The sequence below is a fragment of the Gigantopelta aegis genome, chromosome 10, assembly GCF_016097555.1.
Source record: "Gigantopelta aegis isolate Gae_Host chromosome 10, Gae_host_genome, whole genome shotgun sequence".
In the NCBI taxonomy this organism is placed as follows: domain Eukaryota; kingdom Metazoa; phylum Mollusca; class Gastropoda; order Neomphalida; family Peltospiridae; genus Gigantopelta; species Gigantopelta aegis.
Window position 1 is genome coordinate 15,486,944 of NC_054708.1, and position 19,628 is coordinate 15,506,571.

Genomic DNA, 19,628 nt, shown 5'->3' on the forward strand with positions numbered 1-19,628 from the left:
GACTGAATAAGGTATATTATTTTATTCCTCAGTTACTATATTCGTATTGTTATGACAGTCTAGTTATTGAAAAAGGTATATTATATTATTCCTCTGTTACTATATTCTGATTGTCATGACAATCTGGTCATTGAATAAGGTATATTATATTTTTCCTCTGTTACTATATTCGTATTGTTATGACAGTCTAGTCATTGAAAAAGGTATATTATATTATTCCTCTTACTATATTCGTATTGTTATGACAGTCTAGTCATTGGATAAGGTATATTATATTATTCCTCTGTTACTATATTCGTATTGTTATGACAGTCTAGTCATTGAAAAAGGTATATTATATTATTCCTCTTACTATATTCGTATTGTTATGACAGTCTAGTCATTGGATAAGGTATATTGTTTTATTCCTCTGTTACTATATTCGTAATCTGATTGTTATGACAGTGACTGAAAAAGGTATATTGTTTTATTCCTCTGTTACTATATTCGTAATCTGATTGTTTTGACAGTGACTGAAAAAGGTATATTGTTTTGACAGTGACTGAAAAAAGGTATATTGTTTTATTCCTCTGTTACTATATTCGTAATCTGATTGTTATGACAGTGACTGAAAAAGGTATATTCTTTTATTCCTCTGTTACTATATTCGTAATATGATTGTTTTGACAGTGACTGAAAAAGGTATATTGTTTTATTCCTCTGTTACTATATTCGTAATCTGATTGTTTTGACAGTGACTGAAAAAAGGTATATTGTTTTATTCCTCTGTTACTATATTCGTAATCTGATTGTTATGACAGTGACTGAAAAAAGGTATATTGTTTTATTCCTCTGGTATATTGTTTTATTCCTCTGTTACTATATTCGTAATCTGATTGTTATGACAGTGACTGAAAAAGGTATATTGTTTTATTCCTCTGTTACTATATTCGTAATCTGATTGTTATGACAGTGACTGAAAAAGGTATATTGTTTTATTCCTCTGTTACTATATTCGTAATCTGATTGTTATGACAGTGACTGAAAAAGGTATATTGTTTTATTCCTCTGTTACTATATTCGTAATCTGATTGTTTTGACAGTGACTGAAAAAAGGTATATTGTTTTATTCCTCTGTTACTATATTCGTAATCTGATTGTTATGACAGTGACTGAAAAAGGTATATTGTTTTGACAGTGACTGAAAAAAGGTATATTGTTTTATTCCTCTGTTACTATATTCGTAATCTGATTGTTATGACAGTGACTGAAAAAGGTATATTGTTTTATTCCTCTGTTACTACATTCGTAATCTGATTGTTATGACAGTGACTGAAAAAGGTATATTGTTTTGACAGTGACTGAAAAAAGGTATATTGTTTTATTCCTCTGTTACTATATTCGTAATCTGATTGTTATGACAGTGACTGAAAAAGGTATATTGTTTTATTCCTCTGTTACTACATTCGTAATCTGATTGTTATGACAGTGACTGAAAAAGGTATATTGTTTTGACAGTGACTGAAAAAAGGTATATTGTTTTATTCCTCTGTTACTATATTCGTAATCTGATTGTTATGACAGTGACTGAAAAAGGTATATTGTTTTGACAGTGACTGAAAAAAGGTATATTGTTTTATTCCTCTGTTACTATATTCGTAATCTGATTGTTATGACAGTGACTGACAAAAAGGTATATTGTTTTATTCCTCAGAGGATACCACCAGGATGAACTACAAGACCACATCACCAAGTTACACGAGTACAATGAGATTAAGGACGTCGGCCAGATGGTGCTCGGTAGAATTGGTAAGAAATCGAAAATTTTATTGAAAATATTATTTTACAGAATAATCATATTCACATACTTACCTTTGTTCGACAGTCACTAGCTGATGTGTATTTTTGTTCTGGGGTGCCGTAAAACATTAATTCATTATTTTACAGAAGGAAATGTTAATGTAAAGTGGTTTGTTTTGTTAATACATATTATTTTAATTCATAATATATCATTTTATGCCACCACTACACCGTCCCCACCATACGTTCCAAGATTTGTGAGCGTAAAAATGTGTACAATTAAGTTATTTTGTGTATTTTTTATTTCAGCCGATATTGAAGGCGTGCGAACTAAAGACATGTATGGAAGATATGGTCTCAGTTTGGATGACTGAAACAGTGGACATTGAACAGTTTTAAGGACAAGTGGGCATCCTTATTATACTATATCCAGTTCATTCAGCATTATTTGTTGAATAAATATATTTTCAAAAAATCTCTTGGAAAATATTTGGCGTCTAATATCAAGGGGAATTGTATTCCGTATCTTGAAATGTGTTGAGTGCGTTGTTAAATAAACAATTTCCTTCCTTGTATTCCATATCTGTACACCTGAGGATGTTTTGTGTAGTTCAGTGTGAGTTCTTGGTAGTTAAAGTTTGTCATTGCCAGTGGATCCTAGATTTGTTTTGTGTAGTTCAGTGTGAGTTCTTGGTAGTTAAAGTTAAATGTCATTGCCAGTGGATCTTAGATTTGTTTTGTGTAGTTCAGTGTGAGTTCTTGGTAGTTAAAGTTAAATGTCATTGCCAGTGGATCCTAGATTTGTTTTGTGTAGTTCAGTGTGAGTTCTTGGTAGTTAAAGTTTGTCATTGCCAGTGGATCCTAGATTATAACAGCAGGTTTCAGATACTTGTCTGGGGCGTAGCCAGAGGTGGAAAAAAACGCCGAGGCAAACCCAGACCTATAAAATAAATATCAGTGTCATGGGAAAAATAAAATAAATCTGGGGAAATTCCAGACGAGACACGCGCCTCGTCTGCCTCATGCTGGCTACGCCATTGCTTGTGTTAGAAAAGATGTAATATATTCTGTTGAATTACCCATTAATGTCGTTACTTATTATAGCAGCTTAATATAGTCCAGTTTAGGAAATAGTTTCTCATAAAAAGAAATACTATAAAATTCGGTTATGCGTTTTGAAATCTTTCTTTGATGATTACACATAGGTTGACCTCTGTAGTATTTAAATAACCCATTGCTTTCAAGTTACTTGTTATATATAGTGCTAACTGATAACTGTACAAGTGGTATATAGAGTCACTTGTATAACAGCAACACAAGGCATTGCTCGGGCATGAGGGCTGTAACTGAAAACTTTTGTGGTCGACCCATGTTGAATTTGTTCACGGTACTTGTCAGTTGAAAGCACTCTTTAAAATTAGTAGTCACATGACCCTCTCGATAGTGTTGTATTTTTCACAGAATATATTTTGACAAAGAAATTGTATTGAACTGCACAGATTAATCAATAGTGACACACACAAAAATATCAACAGCATAATGAATATGTACATGTAAATTTCAATCAAAGAATGTAATCAAATTTTAATTTTCAGTCGACCCATAAGGCGTAAAATAATTCTTGAATTCGAAATTTAAAAAATAAAATCTACGGAGAAAAAAAAAGTATACTCACATGCCGTGACCAGGATTCGAACCTGGGTTGTCGCGGCCACAACGCGAAGTACTAACCACTATACGATCACGGCCAACATCGTAAGCTGAAATATACCTTTGTCTCGAACTGTTTTGTCAAGACTCGTCACTGAATAATGAATGAATGTTTAACGACATCCCAGCACAAAAAATACACATCGGCTGTTCAGGTGTAAAAAAGGTAAGTATATGGAAATATTCGTCACTGAATAAATAAAAAGGTAAGGAATGTTAACTAGGTCTACACTCGAGCCGCCCACCACCCTATATTTTGTACGGTTATTTCAATGTATTTACCTTGAGAGCATTATGATTATTCAACTCCGCCCATTCCTGCTAAAATTCACACCCACGCGCCTGTGAGCACATTTCAAACTTAGTGCAAAGGGTGGAGGGGGCGCAGGTAGATCTCCCAATCCATCTCTTAGCAAATGTTTTTTGTTTGATTGTGTGTTTATTTCTTTGTTAATTGTGTTGGTTGGGGGTAGGGGATGGTTCTTTAGCTTCATTAAATAATACAAAAATTAAAATTTAGCCATGAACATTTTCGGAAACGTTCAACTAAGCTTCAACCAAGTAATTATGAATATGTCAGTCTGCAGTTGGGAGGAATTGAATATTAATTCTAACACTACCGCAACTTTTAAAATACGGCTACTTGCCCGGTAATTTGGTTGGTTTTATTCATAGTCGAGATAGTGGTAACCGTAAAGAAAATTTGAATCCGGGTCGTTTCGCCCTTATTCCTATTCGACCCCGAGTCGTTTCGCCCTTATTCCCGTTCGCCTCGAGTCATTTCGCCCTTAGAATGAGTCGTTTCGTCCTCCATTATGAGTCGTTTCGCCCCTGTTTTGGGGTGGTACTAGTATGCAAAATTTGGTATATAAAAATAATTTTACCCATAATTTTGTCATAGTCACCTAACAGGCAACAAGGTTGTAGACTTAAACGTAAAGTCCGAAACAAAATGTGGACAACTACAATAAATTTCTCCTACCTTTATTTTTCGTTAGATTTTACCCACATTTTGTCCAGACAGAAATCTTGAAAAAACAATTACAATGGCATGGATTCCACATACTAGATGATAACCATGTCACATGTATCGACTTCGCTGAGATCGCATAGGGCAAAAAGCATGTAATTTTGTGCCGTCTGCCATTTTGACTTTTTATGGAATATTCGACAAGAGGGGTGAAAGGATATGACTTAATCTAAAAACCGTTGAATGTAATAACATGTTATGATATAAATGCAAATGTGATGACGTCATATTATTTTATTATTATTAATATTGTTTTATTGTTTAAAGATACCACTAGAGATTGATTTTATATTAATATTTTAGAGTCTTTCACCCCTCTTGAAGAATATTCCATAAAAAAACAAAATGGCAGACAGCAGAAAAATGCATGTATTTAAATGTAAACTGAAGCAAATGGACCTTTTAATATTTCATCATAAATCTTCTTCAGCATAGATGTAAACATGACACGTCAATGGATATTACAGAGGCCAATTTCGCAAATTTGCAAAAAAGCGCCCCCCCCCCCCCCCCCCCCCCATCCCCACACACACCAAAGCACTTTATAACTAATATGTCCTATCGACAATATCATTGTGTAGGCTAGTCTTGTACTTATTAATATAAAATACATCAGGCCCGTAGGAACTGGGATGGTGTGAGGGGAGGGGTTCTTTAAAATATTGCACATAATAACATATACATATAAATGGTGTTTATGGTTGATAAAGGGTTACAAATTGATAACCTATATCTGATTTGCAACTAGAGTCACGTAAACAAATTTATCCATCATTCACAAACATAAACATGAGGGCGAAACGACCCGGTATGGGGGCGAAATGACACGGGGCGATCGGGAATAAGGGCGAAACGACCTGATACCGGCCAGGGGGCAATTTTAATTGCAGCAATTTGAACCTTAATCGAAGCACAGCTACAGTCATAAAAAAATTACGAACAGACGAGAAATTACATGTATACAACGCAGTCCTCATATTAAAAGTATAATATTATAGAACAATTTTTAAATATAAAATTATTAAAACAAATATTAAATAAATTTAAAAAATGAAAGAAAGAAAAATAAGCCTACATGCCGTGACCATGATTCGAACCTGGGTTGTCGCGGCCACAACGCGAAGTACTAACCACTATACGATCACGGCCAACATTGTAAACTGAAAAATATCTCTGTCTCGAACGGTTTTGTCAAGTCTCGTCGCTGAATAATGAATGAATGTTTAACGACACCCCAGCGCAAAAAATACACATCGGCTATTTGGGTGTAAAAAAGGTAAGTTATTATATGGAAATATTCGTCACTGAATAAATAAAAAGGTAAGGAATGTTAACTACACCCGAGCCCCCCCCCCCCCCCACACACACACACACATCCCACCCCCACACACCCCTCAACCTCATATTTTATATGGGTTGTTTCAATATATTTTCCTTGAGAGCATTAGACCTACTCAACTCCCGAGCTCCTGTAAAATTCGCTCTCCACACTTCGCTCACTCATGTTTAAATTCACACACACACGCCTGTGAGCACACTTCAGACTTGGTGTTTTAGGCGCGTGTGCAAATGGGAGGAGGGGCGCAGGTAGGACTCCCAACACATTTTTAAGCAAATTTTATTTTTAAAAATGTTTGTTTCTTTGTTTAATTTTGTTTGTTGGGGGGGGGGGGGGAGGTGTTCTTTATCTTCATTAAATAATACAAAAATGAAATCAAAGATGAAAATATACCCATGCAAAACATTTTTGGAAACGTTCAGTTAAGCTTGAACCAAGTAATTATGAATATGTCAGTCTGCATTTTGGGAGGAAAAGAATATTAATTTTAACACTTCCGCAAATTTAGAATTACAGCTATTTGGTTGTGTGTATTCACAGTCGAGATCGTGGTAAAGTAAATTTGAAGTCCAGGCCAGCGTACAGTACTCGTGTCAAGTTGCAGCAATGTGAACCGTAATCAAGCACATATTGGCTACAGTCACAAACAGTTATGAACAGACGAGAAATTTACATGTATACGACAACGCAGTCCTGATAATAAAAATTAAATATATATATAACAATTTTTAAATATAAAGTTATTAAAACAAATATTAAATAAATGTAAAAAAATGAAAGAAAACCAAATAAGTTTACATGCCGTGACCAGGATTCGAACCTGGGTTGTCGCGGCCACAACGCGAAGTACTAACCACTATACGATCACGGCCAACATCGTAAACTGAAAAATATATTTGTCTCGAACGGTTTTGTCAAGTCTCGTCGCTGAATAATGAATGAATGTTTAACGACACCCCAGCGCAAAACTACACATCGGCTATTTGGGTGTAAAAAAGGTAAGTTAGTATATGGATATATTCGTCACTGAATAAATAAAAAGGTAAGGAATGTTAACTACACCCGAGTGTTTATATGGGTGTACACTCGTATTTTATATGGGTTGTTTCAACATATTTTCCTTGGGAGCATTAGGCCTACTCAACTCCCGAGCTCCTGTAAAATTCGCTCTCCACACTTCGCTCACTCCTGTTTAAATTCACACACACACACGCCTGTGAGAACACTTCAAACTTGGTGTTTTAGGCGCGTGTGCAAATGGGAGGAGGGGCGCAGGTAGGGCTCCCAACACATTTTTAAGCAAATTTTATTTTTAAAAATGTTTGTTTCTTTGTTTAATTTTGTTTGTTGGAGGGTGGGGTGGGGTGGGGTGGGGTGGGGGGGGGGGGGGGGTTCTTTAGCTTCATTAAATAATGCAAAAATTAAATCAAAGATGAAAATATACCCATGAACATTTTTGGAAACGTTCAGTTAAGCTTGAACCAAGTAATTATGAATATATCAGTCTGCATTTTGGGAGGAAATGAATATTAATTTTAACACTTCCGCAAATTTAGAATTACAGCTATTTGGTTGTGTGTATTCACAGTCGAGATCGTGGTAAAGTAAATTTGAAGTCCAGGCCAGCGTACAGTACTCGTGTCAAGTTGCAGCAATGTGAACCGTAATCAAGCACATATTGGCTACAGTCACAAACAGTTATGAACAGACGAGAAATTTACATGTATACGACAACGCAGTCCTGATAATAAAAATTAAATATATATATAACAATTTTTAAATATAAAGTTATTAAAACAAATATTAAATAAATGTAAAAAAATGAAAGAAAACAAAATAAGTTTACATGCCGTGACCAGGATTCGAACCTGGGTTGTCGCGGCCACAACGCGAAGTACTAACCACTATACGATCACGGCCAACATCGTAAACTGAAAAATATATTTGTCTCGAACGGTTTTGTCAAGTCTCGTCGCTGAATAATGAATTAATATTTAACGACATCCCAGCACAAAACTACACATCGGCTAGTTGGGTGTAAAAAAGGTAAGTATATGGAAATATTCGTCACTGAATAACTACACCCGAGCCCCACCCCACCCCCAACATCCCACCCCACCCCACCCCCACACACCCCTCAACCTCATATTTTATATGGGTTGTTTCAACATATTTTCCGTGAGAGCATTAGGCCTACTCAACTCCCGAGCTCCTGTAAAATTCGCTCTCCACACTTCGCTCACTCCTGTTTAAATTCACACACACGCCTGTGAGCACACTTCAAACTTGGTGTTTTAGGCGCGTGTGCAAATGGGAGGAGGGGCGCAGGTAGCAAATTTTATTTTTAAAAATGTTTGTTTCTTTGTTTAATTTTGTTTGTTGGGGGGGGAGGTGGTCTTTATCTTCATTAAATAATACAAAAATGAAATCAAAGATGAAAATATACCCATAAAAATTGCTTAAAAATGTGTTGGGAGCCCTACCTGCGCCCCTCCTCCCATTTGCACACGCGCCTAAAACACCAAGTTTGAAGTGTTCTCACAGGCGTGTGTGTGTGTGAATTTAAACAGGAGTGAGCGAAGTGTGGAGAGCGAATTTTACAGGAGCTCGGGAGTTGAGTAGGCCTAATGCTCCCAAGAAAAATATGATTGAAACAACCCATATAAAAACTATGAGGTTGAGGGGTGTGTGGGGGTTAGTATATGGGGTGGGATGTGTGGGGGTGGGGTGGGGCTCGGGTGTAGTTATTCAGTGACGAATATATCCATATACTAACTTACCTTTTTTACACCCAAATAGCCGATGTGTAGTTTTGTGCTGGGGTGTCGTTAAATATTAATTCATTATTCAGCGACGAGACTTGACAAAACCGTTCGAGACAAATATATTTTTCAGTTTACGATGTTGGCCGTGATCGTATAGTGGTTAGTACTTCGCGTTGTGGCCGCGACAAACCCAGGTTCGAAATCCTGGTCACGGCATTTAAACTTATTTTGTTTTCTTTCATTTTTTTACATTTATTTAATATTTGTTTTAATAACCCATATATTTAAAAACGTTGTTATATTATATATTTAATTTTGGGAGGATTATCAGGACTGCGTTGTCGTATACATGTAAATTTCTCGTCTGTTCACAACTGTTTGTGACTGTAGCCAATATGTGCTTGATTAAGGTTCACATTGCTGCAACTTGACACGAGTACTGTACGCTGGCCTGGACTTCAAATTTACTTTACCACGATCTTGATTGTGAATACACACAACCAAATAGCTGTAATTCTAAATTTGCGGAAGTGTTAAAATTAATATTCATTTCCTCCCAAAATGCAGACTGACATATTCATAATTACTTGGTTCAAGCTTAACTGAACGTTTCCAAAAATGTTCATAGGTATATTTTCATCTTTGATTTAATTTTTGCATTATTTAATGAAGCTAAAGAACCCCCCCCCCCCCCCCCCCCCCCCCCCCCACCCCCCAACAAACAAAATTAAACAAAGAAACAAACATTTTTAAAAATAAAATTTGCTTAAAAATGTGTTGGGAGCCCTACTACACATCGGCTAGTTGGGTGTGTAGGATAGTGAAATATATATGGTGTATTATTTCTTATATCTTGAAGGTCGGGATTTGCCTGCTTCATATGGTGGTGGAAATGCACTATCATTGTTTCATTTACTGCATGTATAGTTCCTCCCTTTCTATAAAAAGAACACAACCAACCACCCTCTAAGGGCTTACATTATTATGTTTGGAAGGCTGGTGCCAGAGGGGACAGCTTTCGTGGTCATGTGACATGACCATATGTGGAAAAGGGCCAAAGTTCCTTGTTCTTGGTGTGGATCTCACACAAGGCATTCCACTCTGGTCACCGAGCAATCAACACCGAGTTACTCGAGCCATCTTAAGGTAAGCATCGTATTGCATTTAGTTACAAGGAAGTATATTTGCTATTTTAGGAATCAAGCTATTGATAATTTTTATAAGATTGAATGCATAGTTATAGTATTTTATAAAGTTGGTTTCTCTCCCGAAAGTATATTAACGATTAGTAAGTGATCATTTTATTACCTGTTAGTACTGTTGCCATAATGCTTAAGAAAGAAAGAACAAAGATGTCATAAGGTTCCATATCATGATGTATCATAATTATCGACATTTTCTTGCACTGTATAGTTTGGGAGCTTTTATTTGACATTAAATATGTTGGCGCCGTTTTATTAAATATGTTAGCTCAAAAGAGATAAACCGCTGCTTTAGCAATTTATATTAACTCTTGGTGAGAGGGAATCTTAAAAAGATCCAATTAATGCCAAGAGCTCAAGTTTCATTGAGCTATAATTTGCATCATTGCGCTCAGCTGGCTTCAAACTGCGACTAGCATAACATACCACAACCCGTCGTCCCTCCTGTTCCTGGGAAAGAACTGCACCTAAACCCTGAAAGCTGGCATCTGTTTCCACAATGAATGGTTCCCGGAAGTCGGGGTAGAGAGCAGAATGATGCAGTTCTACAGCTTCTGCAGAGAGTAGACAATTCTCAGCCGCCCCAAGGAGCCACATTGACGGGTACTCCATCTAGTATCCATGAGTCTCGACCAAACTGGCAGCCTCCAATCAATGCGAATTCAAGGCCTCAACAGTTCCTACCACAACGGGGTCGACGCTATACTCAGGTACACAGAGGGCGGGGTTGCTGTTTCTTCTGTGGTAGCGGGGTCATTTCCAAGTGGACTGTCCTAGGCAACGCTATGGTCATGGTCGTGGGTCTTTAAACGATTAGGGCCTGTTGTAGAGAGTCAAACAATAGGCTGTCAAAATGTGGAAGTAGACTCAATTCTGCGGAAAGCTATCGGCAGTTGTCCAGAAGCTCTTATTAAAATGGGTAATGTAAATGTCAGATGCCTTCTAGACACTGGTGCAGAGGTTTCCACCATCACGGAAACATTTTACAAAACCAATTTAAAAGGTAAGGTAGGAGAGCTGATTGACCTCTCTCCATTCATTAATGTTTCTGCTGCCAATGGTCAGAGTATTTCTTTTAAAGGTTATATTGAAGTTGATTTATGTGTGTTAGGTAGAATGTTTCCTCAGATGGGATTTTTGGTTGTAACTGACTTAGCCAGCTCCCCAATGTCCTTGAGGAAAAGCCATTTACCGGGAGTAATAGGCAGCAATGTTATGCGAGTTATTCAGGAGAGACTAACTCAGGAAATGGGTCCTGATTTCTTAACCAAACTTCCCCAGGAAGTGGTTAACAAAGAATGGGTCCATGTTTTAGCACTGTACTGTCAACGGATGTCCGCCTTAAGTGTTAAAGATGCTGGCAACATGGAAGGAAACCTTGGGTTTGTCCGTGTTGCTGGTAAGAAACCTGTTAGGATCCCAGCTGGCTCCAGGCAAGTTATTACTGGGTCAACAAGACGGTATCCTAGAGGTGTTCAGAAAACAGCTGTCTTGGAAGAATTAATGGAGGTAGATGGTAATCGACCAAATGGTATTGTTGCAAGTCCTAGACTTGTAACAGTAGCAAATGGATTGACCGGTTGAAATCACAAATTTCAGTCAGGAGGATGTGTATCTACAGCCACGTACCAGAGTGGCTATGTTGAGCATGGGCACAGTTGTTAAACACTTACCAAAAGAGCCACTTAATGTGGGAGTCCAAAGTGCAGGTACGAGTTTACCAAATGTCCAGAATGACGATTTTGGTTTTGAGAAGTTAGATATTGGAGACAATTTAACTTCTGCCCAAAAACAGAAAAAGAAGGACTTTGTCCACAATTATGATGACATCTTCAGCAAAGGTGATCATGATCTGGGATATTGTGATGTCATCAAACACAAAATTGTCACCACAGATGACACACCCTTCAAAGTTCCTTATCGCAGAGTCCCACCCAATCAGTGGGAAGAAGTGAAGGAGTATCTGGAGACCCAGATAGCTGCTGGCATCCTGCGTCCCAGCACATCACCCTATGCATCAGCTATGGTGCTGGTCAGGAAGTCTAATGGAAAACTGAGAATCTGTGGTGACTTTCGACTTTTAAATGCTAAGACTGTTAAAGATGCCCACCCACTACCACGGGTAGAAGAAGCACTTGAGGCACTGAAAGGAGCCAAGTATTTTTCTTCAATAGATCTGGCCCATGGATTTCTTCAGTGTGCTATTGAAGAAGAAGATATTGCAAAGACGGCCTTTCGGGCAGGTTCATCTGGTCTCTTTGAGTATACCAGAATGCCAATGGGTTTGTGTAATGCTCCAGCTACCTTTTCCAGGCTAATGCAAGCTTGTCTGGGGGACCAAAATCTTCTCTCTTTGATCGTATATCTTGATGATATTCTTGTATTTGGACGCACTTTTGATGAAATGGTCCAAAGACTGGAAATGGTTTTTGATCGTCTGCGAAAATGTGGCCTCAAAGTCAAACCAGAGAAATGTCATCTTTTCAAAAAGGAGGTGAAGTACCTTGGTCATGTTGTATCTAAGTCAGGTATTTCTACTGACCCTGATAAAATTTCAGCAGTTAAGGACTGGAAGACACCTAACCGAGAAACTGAACTGAGGTCATTTCTTGGGTTAGCCAGTTATTACCGGAGGTTTATCAAGGGATTTGCCCAAATAGCAGCACCACTGCATGCACTTCTCGGGGGAGGCAAAAAGAAAAAGGGAACACAAGTTCGAAAGACTTCGTTGACCCAAAAAGCCTTTCAGGAATTGTGGGATCAGTCTTGTGATGAAGCTTTCAAAGACCTGAAAGTTCAGTTGACAACAAGCCCAATCCTTGGCTACCCCGACTCCGGGAACCATTCATTGTGGAAACAGATGCCAGCTTTCAGGGTTTAGGTGCAGTTCTTTCCCAGGAACAGGAGGGACGACGGGTTGTGGTATGTTATGCTAGTCGCAGTTTGAAGCCAGCTGAGCGCAATGATGCAAATTATAGCTCAATGAAACTTGAGCTCTTGGCATTAAAATGGGCAGTTACCGACAAGTTTCGTGAGTATCTGCTGGGGTCAAAATTTGTAGTTTATACAGACAACAACCCATTGGCTTATCTCAATACTGCAAAGCTAGGAGCAACAGAAATGCGCTGGGTAGCTCAACTTGCTCAATTTGACTTCTCTGTAAAGTACAGATCAGGCAAGAGCAATGCAAATGCTGATGCCCTGAGCCGTCGGTGTGTCAAAGGACACAATAGTGATGTGAATCAAGATCAGGAATGGATTGCAGGAAAAGTTGCTAAATCCACTAGCAGCTCAATCATTCCCAGTGATCTAAAATTACGGATTGAGGAACTTATGGTTCAAGTGTCAGTCCAAGTGAATAGCTTGGGAGTTTCTGTATCAGGTGTTACAACACGAGCTAATGCTCTTGCTCCAAAGCCTGTGGCAGTTAAGACACTCCCATCGTATTCAAGTAAGGACCTTTGTCAGTTGCAGTTGCAGGATCCTGACATAAAGAGGTTTCTTCACTTCTGGAGAACTAACCACAAGCCTACAGTTAAACAGATGGAGAAGGAACCCAGGTCCGTGAAGGTTTTGGTGAAACAGTGGGAGAAAGTACAGGAATTGGGCAGTGTCTTGTATCGCGTTATACAAGATGGAATCAATACTCAGCACCAGCTTGTTTTACCTCAAGTGTTGCGAGAGAAAATCATGCAGACACTTCATGATGAAGTTGGCCATCAAGGGTATGAACGAACCCTTTCATTGATACAGAAAAGATGTTTCTGGCCAGGAATGACTGTGGACATTGAGAAATATTGTCACAATTGCAACAGATGTTTGCTTGCAAAGTCTAGACCCCAGATTAGACCAACAATGGGAAGTTTTCTAGCCAAGAAACCTTTAGAAGTCTTGGCTATTGACTTCACGTTCCTGGAACCTGCAACTGATGGGCGAGAAAATGTCTTGGTGATGACAGATGTGTTCACTAAGTTCACTCAAGCTGTCCCAACAAGAGACCAGAAAGCCAGGACAGTTGCAGAAGTTCTGGTCAAAGAATGGTTTGTGCGTTATGGGATTCCGCGACGAATTCATAGTGATCAAGGCCGAAACTTTGAGTCTGACCTAATCAAAGAGCTCTGCACTATGTATGGTATTAAGAAAAGCCGGACCACACCATACCACCCACAGGGCAATGCTCAGGCAGAGAGATTTAACCGTACGATGCATGACTTGCTTCGTACATTAAATCCCTCTCAGAAGAAACACTGGCCAAAATATCTTCCTGAGTTGATCTATGCCTATAATGCCACTCGACATTCTTCAACTGGTTATTCACCATACTTCCTCTTCTTCGGTCGAGAGCCAAAACTACTTTTTGATCAACTTTTCGATGATCTTGATGAGGCAGAAGAAGGCACACCAGATATTGATAAGTGGATAGCACTCCACTATCAGAGGATGCGGGAGTCATTCGAGAAGGCAGGGGTGAGGCTGGAACATGAGGCATTACAAAGACAGAAAGGCCGGAATGCCAAGTCAACAACTTGTGACATCCCACTTGGTGGCCGTGTGTATATAAAACATCACCACCAGGGTAGACATAAAATGCAGGATGTTTGGAATCCAAAACCATACAGAGTGGTTGCCAAACCCAATTCTGATGGCCATGTCTATACTCTGGAGCTCATGGATGGGGATGGTTTTCAGAAAAATGTCCACCGATCAGAGATTTTAGATTCCAAAGACATTGTGGTTACTGAGACAGTGCCAACAGTCATACCTGTCGAAGTATCTTCTGATATCCAGTGTGACGACCATCCACAGGATATGGACATTCCTATCCTGAATGCAGTAGCTCGGGCACTGAATTCTCCAGATCCAAGCAGAATGCACGAATTGGAAATTGAGAATGCCAATGATGAGAATCTGCTTTCTCCACTTCCATTGGATGAGGTTGTTGACATGATCTCAGCTCCTGTCTCATTTAGTTCCGGTACGGACAATGAGGTTGAGGAGGATGTAGTTATCATAGTCCAACCACCAGCCGACAGAAGAGAGGAAACACCTCCATCTTTGGTGACTACACTGGCTCAGCCCCAGCCACAGAGACATTCTACAAGGTCGGGTGCTGGACAGCATAGTAACCCTCATCGTCTACCAGTCTCTACAGTTGTACAGGAGAGAGCAGCAATATCTATATCAGCCAGCTCGCCACATGCTCAAGCCATAAGAGATTTGGCTCAGACCCAGGTGCTCTTGGCACAGTTACTGTTGCAGGGGCCGCAGTGACTGATGCTTTGAGTTGTCGAGGACGGCAACATTTTAGGTTGGCATGTGTGTGGGAGACCAATGTTTTTGTGAATACCGTTATTATATGTTTTTGTGTGTTGCCGAGGATGGCAACATTTTAAGTTGGGAAGTGTGTAGGATAGTGAAATATATATGGTGTATTATTTCTTATATCTTGAAGGTCGGGATTTGCCTGCTTCATATGGTGGTGGAAATGCACTATCATTGTTTCATTTACTGCATGTATAGTTCCTCCCTTTCTATAAAAGAAGAACACAACCAATCACTCTCTAAGGGCTTACAATATTATGTTTGGAAGGCTGGTGCCAGAGGGGACAGCTTTCGTGGTCATGTGACATGACCATATGTGGAAAAGGGCCAAAGTTCCTTGTTCTTGGTGTGGATCTCACACAAGGCATTCCACTCTGGTCACCGAGCAATCAACACCGAGTTACTCGAGCCATCTTAAGGTAAGCATCGTATTACATTTAGTTACAAGGAAGTATATTTGCTATTTTAGGAATCAAGCTATTGATAATTTTTATAAGATTGAATGCATAGTTATAGTATTTTATAAAGTTGGTTTCTCTCCCGAAAGTATATTAACGATTAGTAAGTGATCATTTTATTACCTGTTAGTACTGTTGCCATAATGCTTAAGAAAGAAAGAACAAAGATGTCATAAGGTTCCATATCATGATGTATCATAATTATCGACATTTTCTTGCACTGTATAGTTTGGGAGCTTTTATTTGACATTAAATATGTTGGCGCCGTTTTATTAAATATGTTAGCTCAAAAGAGATAAACCGCTGCTTTAGCAATTTATATTAACTCTTGGTGAGAGGGAATCTTAAAAAGATCCAATTAATGCCTTATTGCTTTCATTTATTTATCTGTAAAACGCGACTGATAATTGCTTGTTTTTGTTCAGGTTTGGACTCTGGTCGTGTGGGGTAAGTGATACTGGCATCATTACATATTAGTTTGTTCATTCATATTATACTTTTACAGATATGTATATTATAATTTTCATAATTTGTACTTAAATGGTACATATGTGATCAGTCATTTTTATAAACGAATGTCCAAGTAGACAGTACAAAACCTGTATTTAGTGGACACATATTTAGTATGCTTTTAAATAGAGGTGCCCTTTTTAGTAAAAGGCTCATCTCTGTACTTATTTGAATAATTAATATTAGAATATTGCATACATATGTATTCATTAACGAGGTTAATGGTTTGATTATTGTAAATGTTTATGCTGGTATAAAATATATTAAAGACATTGTTAGTATTGAAAGGAAAGAGCTGAGTTAGTGAGCAAAATATATTTTATCACCAAATGATCACACATGTAAACGATTACTGCAAGGGAACAGTTGGTATTTAGCCTCTCTCTCTCTCAGTAGGGGATTATGGTGTGTGTCCTAATTAGCACCAACAGCTCTAACTCTAAGAGACCAAAGCACTTGGAATTTTGGGAAATAGTCAGAATGACCGGGGGTCATTCCTTTAGCAGACGACCAGTTTGACACCGATATCTATTAAATCCTCAGCTGCAACATAAACATTGGTCTCAGCTTGAAATTAAGTGACTTAAGCTGAATAACCTTTGGTAATGTGTTTGTATTTGTTTGAGAATGGCTTTCTCACTTTGTTTTTATGTGAAGAATATACATGTACACTAGAGAAGAAACGTATACAACTTTACATAATTAGAATAGGAAAACATGTTTATCAGGATAATATTAAAGTAAAAATGCATTTCTAATAATAGAGTGACAGTTCTTATTAAGTGTTTAGAAATAATCTATTTTGTATTGTTAACTTGTTGCATTAGTGCCGGCCAAATTTATGTGGGTTGAGGATGATTACAAATGTCTTATTCATGTTACTTCTTCTTGAAGCCATGGTTTAATGATATTGTGGAAGAGTGTTGATATTAATGATTATGTGTATTTGGTTTGATAGATGAAGCTTGGTTACTAATGCTATTTAATTGATTAGCCAACACTTTTGTTGAACATGTATTTATATAACTGTTTTCTATTTTGTTAAATATTAGGGCTATACCTGTGGGGTATACACTACTTGTATATTGATTTATAGATCCTGGGGATAAATGATCCTATATGGAAACCCCAGTGTTCTAATTTACTTATAATTAATTAACCCTATTATTAAAGCCCTTCAGATCCTGAACCTCGTCTTTCTTATTTATATTAATACATATTTACTATATTCATATTTGAGGGTGAAGGTAGAGAATCTGCTTTCTCTGTACCATACGATTATAAAGTACCCCCCCCCCTTACAGGTGTAAAAAAGGTAAGTATATGGAAATATTCGTCACTGAATAACTACACCCGAGCCCCACCCCACCCCCACACATCCCACCCCACCCCACCCCCACACACCCCTCAACCTCATATTTTATATGGGTTGTTTCAATATATTTTCCGTGAGAGCATTAGGCCTACTCAACTCCCGAGCTCCTGTAAAATTCGCTCTCCACACTTCGCTCACTCCTGTTTAAATTCACACACGCGCCTGTGAACACACTTCAAACTTGGTGTTTTAGACGCGTGTGCAAATGGGTGGAGGGGAGCAGGTAGGGCCCCAACCCAGTTTTGAAAATATACCCATGAACATTTTTGGAAACGTTCATTTAAGCTTGAACCAAGTAATTACTCGTGTCAAGTTGCAGCAATGTGAACCGTAATCAAGCACATATTGGCTACAGTCACAAACAGTTATGAACAGACGAGAAATTACATGTATACGACAACGCAGTCCTGATAATAAAAATTAAATATATATAAAACAATTTTTAAATATAAAGTTATTAAAACAAATATTAAATAAATGTAAAAAATGAAAGAAAACAAAATAAGTTTATATGCCGTGACCAGGATTCGAACCTGGGTTGTCGCGGCCACAACGCGAAGTACTAACCACTATACGATCACGGCCAACATCGTAAACTGAAAAATATGTTTGTCTCAAACGGTTTTGTCAAGTCTCGTCGCTGAATAATGAATGAATGTTTAACGACACCCCAGCGCAAAACTACACATCGGCTATTTGGGTGTAAAAAAGGTAAGTTAGTATATGGATATATTCGTCACTGAATAAATAAAAAGGTAAGGAATGTTAACTACACCCGACTGTTTATATGGGTGTACACTCATATTTTATATGGGTTGTTTCAATATATTTTCCGTGAGAGCATTAGGCCTACTCAACTCCCGAGCTCCTGTAAAATTCGCTCTCCACACTTCGCTCACTCCTGTTTAAATTCACACACGCGCCTGTGAACACACTTCAAACTTGGTGTTTTAGACGCGTGTGCAAATGGGTGGAGGGGAGCAGGTAGGGCCCCAACCCAGTTTTGAAAATATACCCATGAACATTTTTGGAAACGTTCATTTAAGCTTGAACCAAGTAATTACTCGTGTCAAGTTGCAGCAATGTGAACCGTAATCAAGCACATATTGGCTACAGTCACAAACAGTTATGAACAGACGAGAAATTACATGTATACGACAACGCAGTCCGGATAATAAAAATTAAATATATATAAAACAATTTTTAAATATAAAGTTATTAAAACAAATATTAAATAAATGTAAAAAATGAAAGAAAACAAAATAAGTTTATATGCCGTGACCAGGATTCGAACCTGGGTTGTCGCGGCCACAACGCGAAGTACTAACCACTATACGATCACGGCCAACATCGTAAACTGAAAAATATGTTTGTCTCAAACGGTTTTGTCAAGTCTCGTCGCTGAATAATGAATGAATGTTTAACGACACCCCAGCGCAAAACTACACATCGGCTATTTGGGTGTAAAAAAGGTAAGTTAGTATATGGATATATTCGTCACTGAATAAATAAAAAGGTAAGGAATGTTAACTACACCCGAGTGTTTATATGGGTGTACACTCATATTTTATATGGGTTGTTTCAATATATTTTCCTTGGGAGCATTAGGCCTACTCAACTCCCGAGCTCCTGTAAAATTCGCTCTCCACACTTCGCTCACTCCTGTTTAAATTCACACACACACACGCCTGTGAGAACACTTCAAACTTGGTGTTTTAGGCGCGTGTGCAAATGGGAGGAGGGGCGCAGGTAGGGCTCCCAACACATTTTAAAGCAAATTTTATTTTTAAAAATGTTTGTTTCTTTGTTTAATTTTGTTTGTTGGGGGGTGGGGGGTGGGGGGGAGGAGGGTTCTTTAGCTTCATTAAATAATACAAAAATTAAATCAAAGATGAAAATATACCCATGAACATTTTTGGAAACGTTCAGTTAAGCTTGAACCAAGTAATTATGAATATGTCAGTCTGCATTTTGGGAGGAAATGAATATTAATTTTAACACTTCCGCAAATTTAGAATTACAGCTATTTGGTTGTGTGTATTCACAGTCGAGATCGTGGTAAAGTAAATTTGAAGTCCAGGCCAGCGTACAGTACTCGTGTCAAGTTGCAGCAATGTGAACCTTAATCAAGCACATAT

At 38.2% G+C, this 19,628-nt stretch overlaps 1 protein-coding gene, 1 long non-coding RNA gene and 5 other non-coding genes across 10 annotated transcripts in view; 2 read left to right on the forward strand and 5 right to left on the reverse strand.

The window, feature by feature from the left end:
* The window catches only part of LOC121384020 (DNA repair protein SWI5 homolog), a 12,372-nt gene extending 10,101 nt beyond the window's left edge, over window positions 1-2,271 (forward strand). For 2 of the 4 annotated variants that reach the window (XM_041514157.1, XM_041514158.1), the window contains exons 3-4: window positions 1,694-1,788; window positions 2,089-2,271. In XM_041514157.1, the coding sequence (XP_041370091.1) occupies window positions 1,694-1,788; window positions 2,089-2,153 (160 nt within the window). In that variant the 3' untranslated portion in view covers window positions 2,154-2,271. The remainder of the gene's footprint in view (window positions 1-1,693; window positions 1,789-2,088) is intronic. The other 2 variants (XM_041514159.1, XM_041514160.1) reach the window with 1 other exon arrangement.
* A 1,184-nt stretch (window positions 2,272-3,455) lies between these two features.
* On the reverse strand, window positions 3,456-3,527 carry Trnah-gug. Its single transcript has one exon. It is a non-coding gene; the product is annotated as a tRNA-His (tRNA).
* Window positions 3,528-6,657: 3,130 nt separating this feature from the next.
* On the reverse strand, window positions 6,658-6,729 carry Trnah-gug. Its single transcript has one exon. It is a non-coding gene; the product is annotated as a tRNA-His (tRNA).
* A 976-nt stretch (window positions 6,730-7,705) lies between these two features.
* Trnah-gug lies at window positions 7,706-7,777 on the reverse strand. The gene has a single exon. It is a non-coding gene; the product is annotated as a tRNA-His (tRNA).
* A 7,635-nt stretch (window positions 7,778-15,412) lies between these two features.
* On the forward strand, window positions 15,413-17,304 carry LOC121382541. The gene is made up of 2 exons (XR_005959176.1): window positions 15,413-16,052; window positions 17,168-17,304. It is a non-coding gene; the product is annotated as an uncharacterized LOC121382541 (long non-coding RNA).
* A 698-nt stretch (window positions 17,305-18,002) lies between these two features.
* Trnah-gug lies at window positions 18,003-18,074 on the reverse strand. The gene has a single exon. It is a non-coding gene; the product is annotated as a tRNA-His (tRNA).
* A 689-nt stretch (window positions 18,075-18,763) lies between these two features.
* Window positions 18,764-18,835, reverse strand: Trnah-gug. Its single transcript has one exon. It is a non-coding gene; the product is annotated as a tRNA-His (tRNA).
* Window positions 18,836-19,628: the final 793 nt, after the last annotated feature.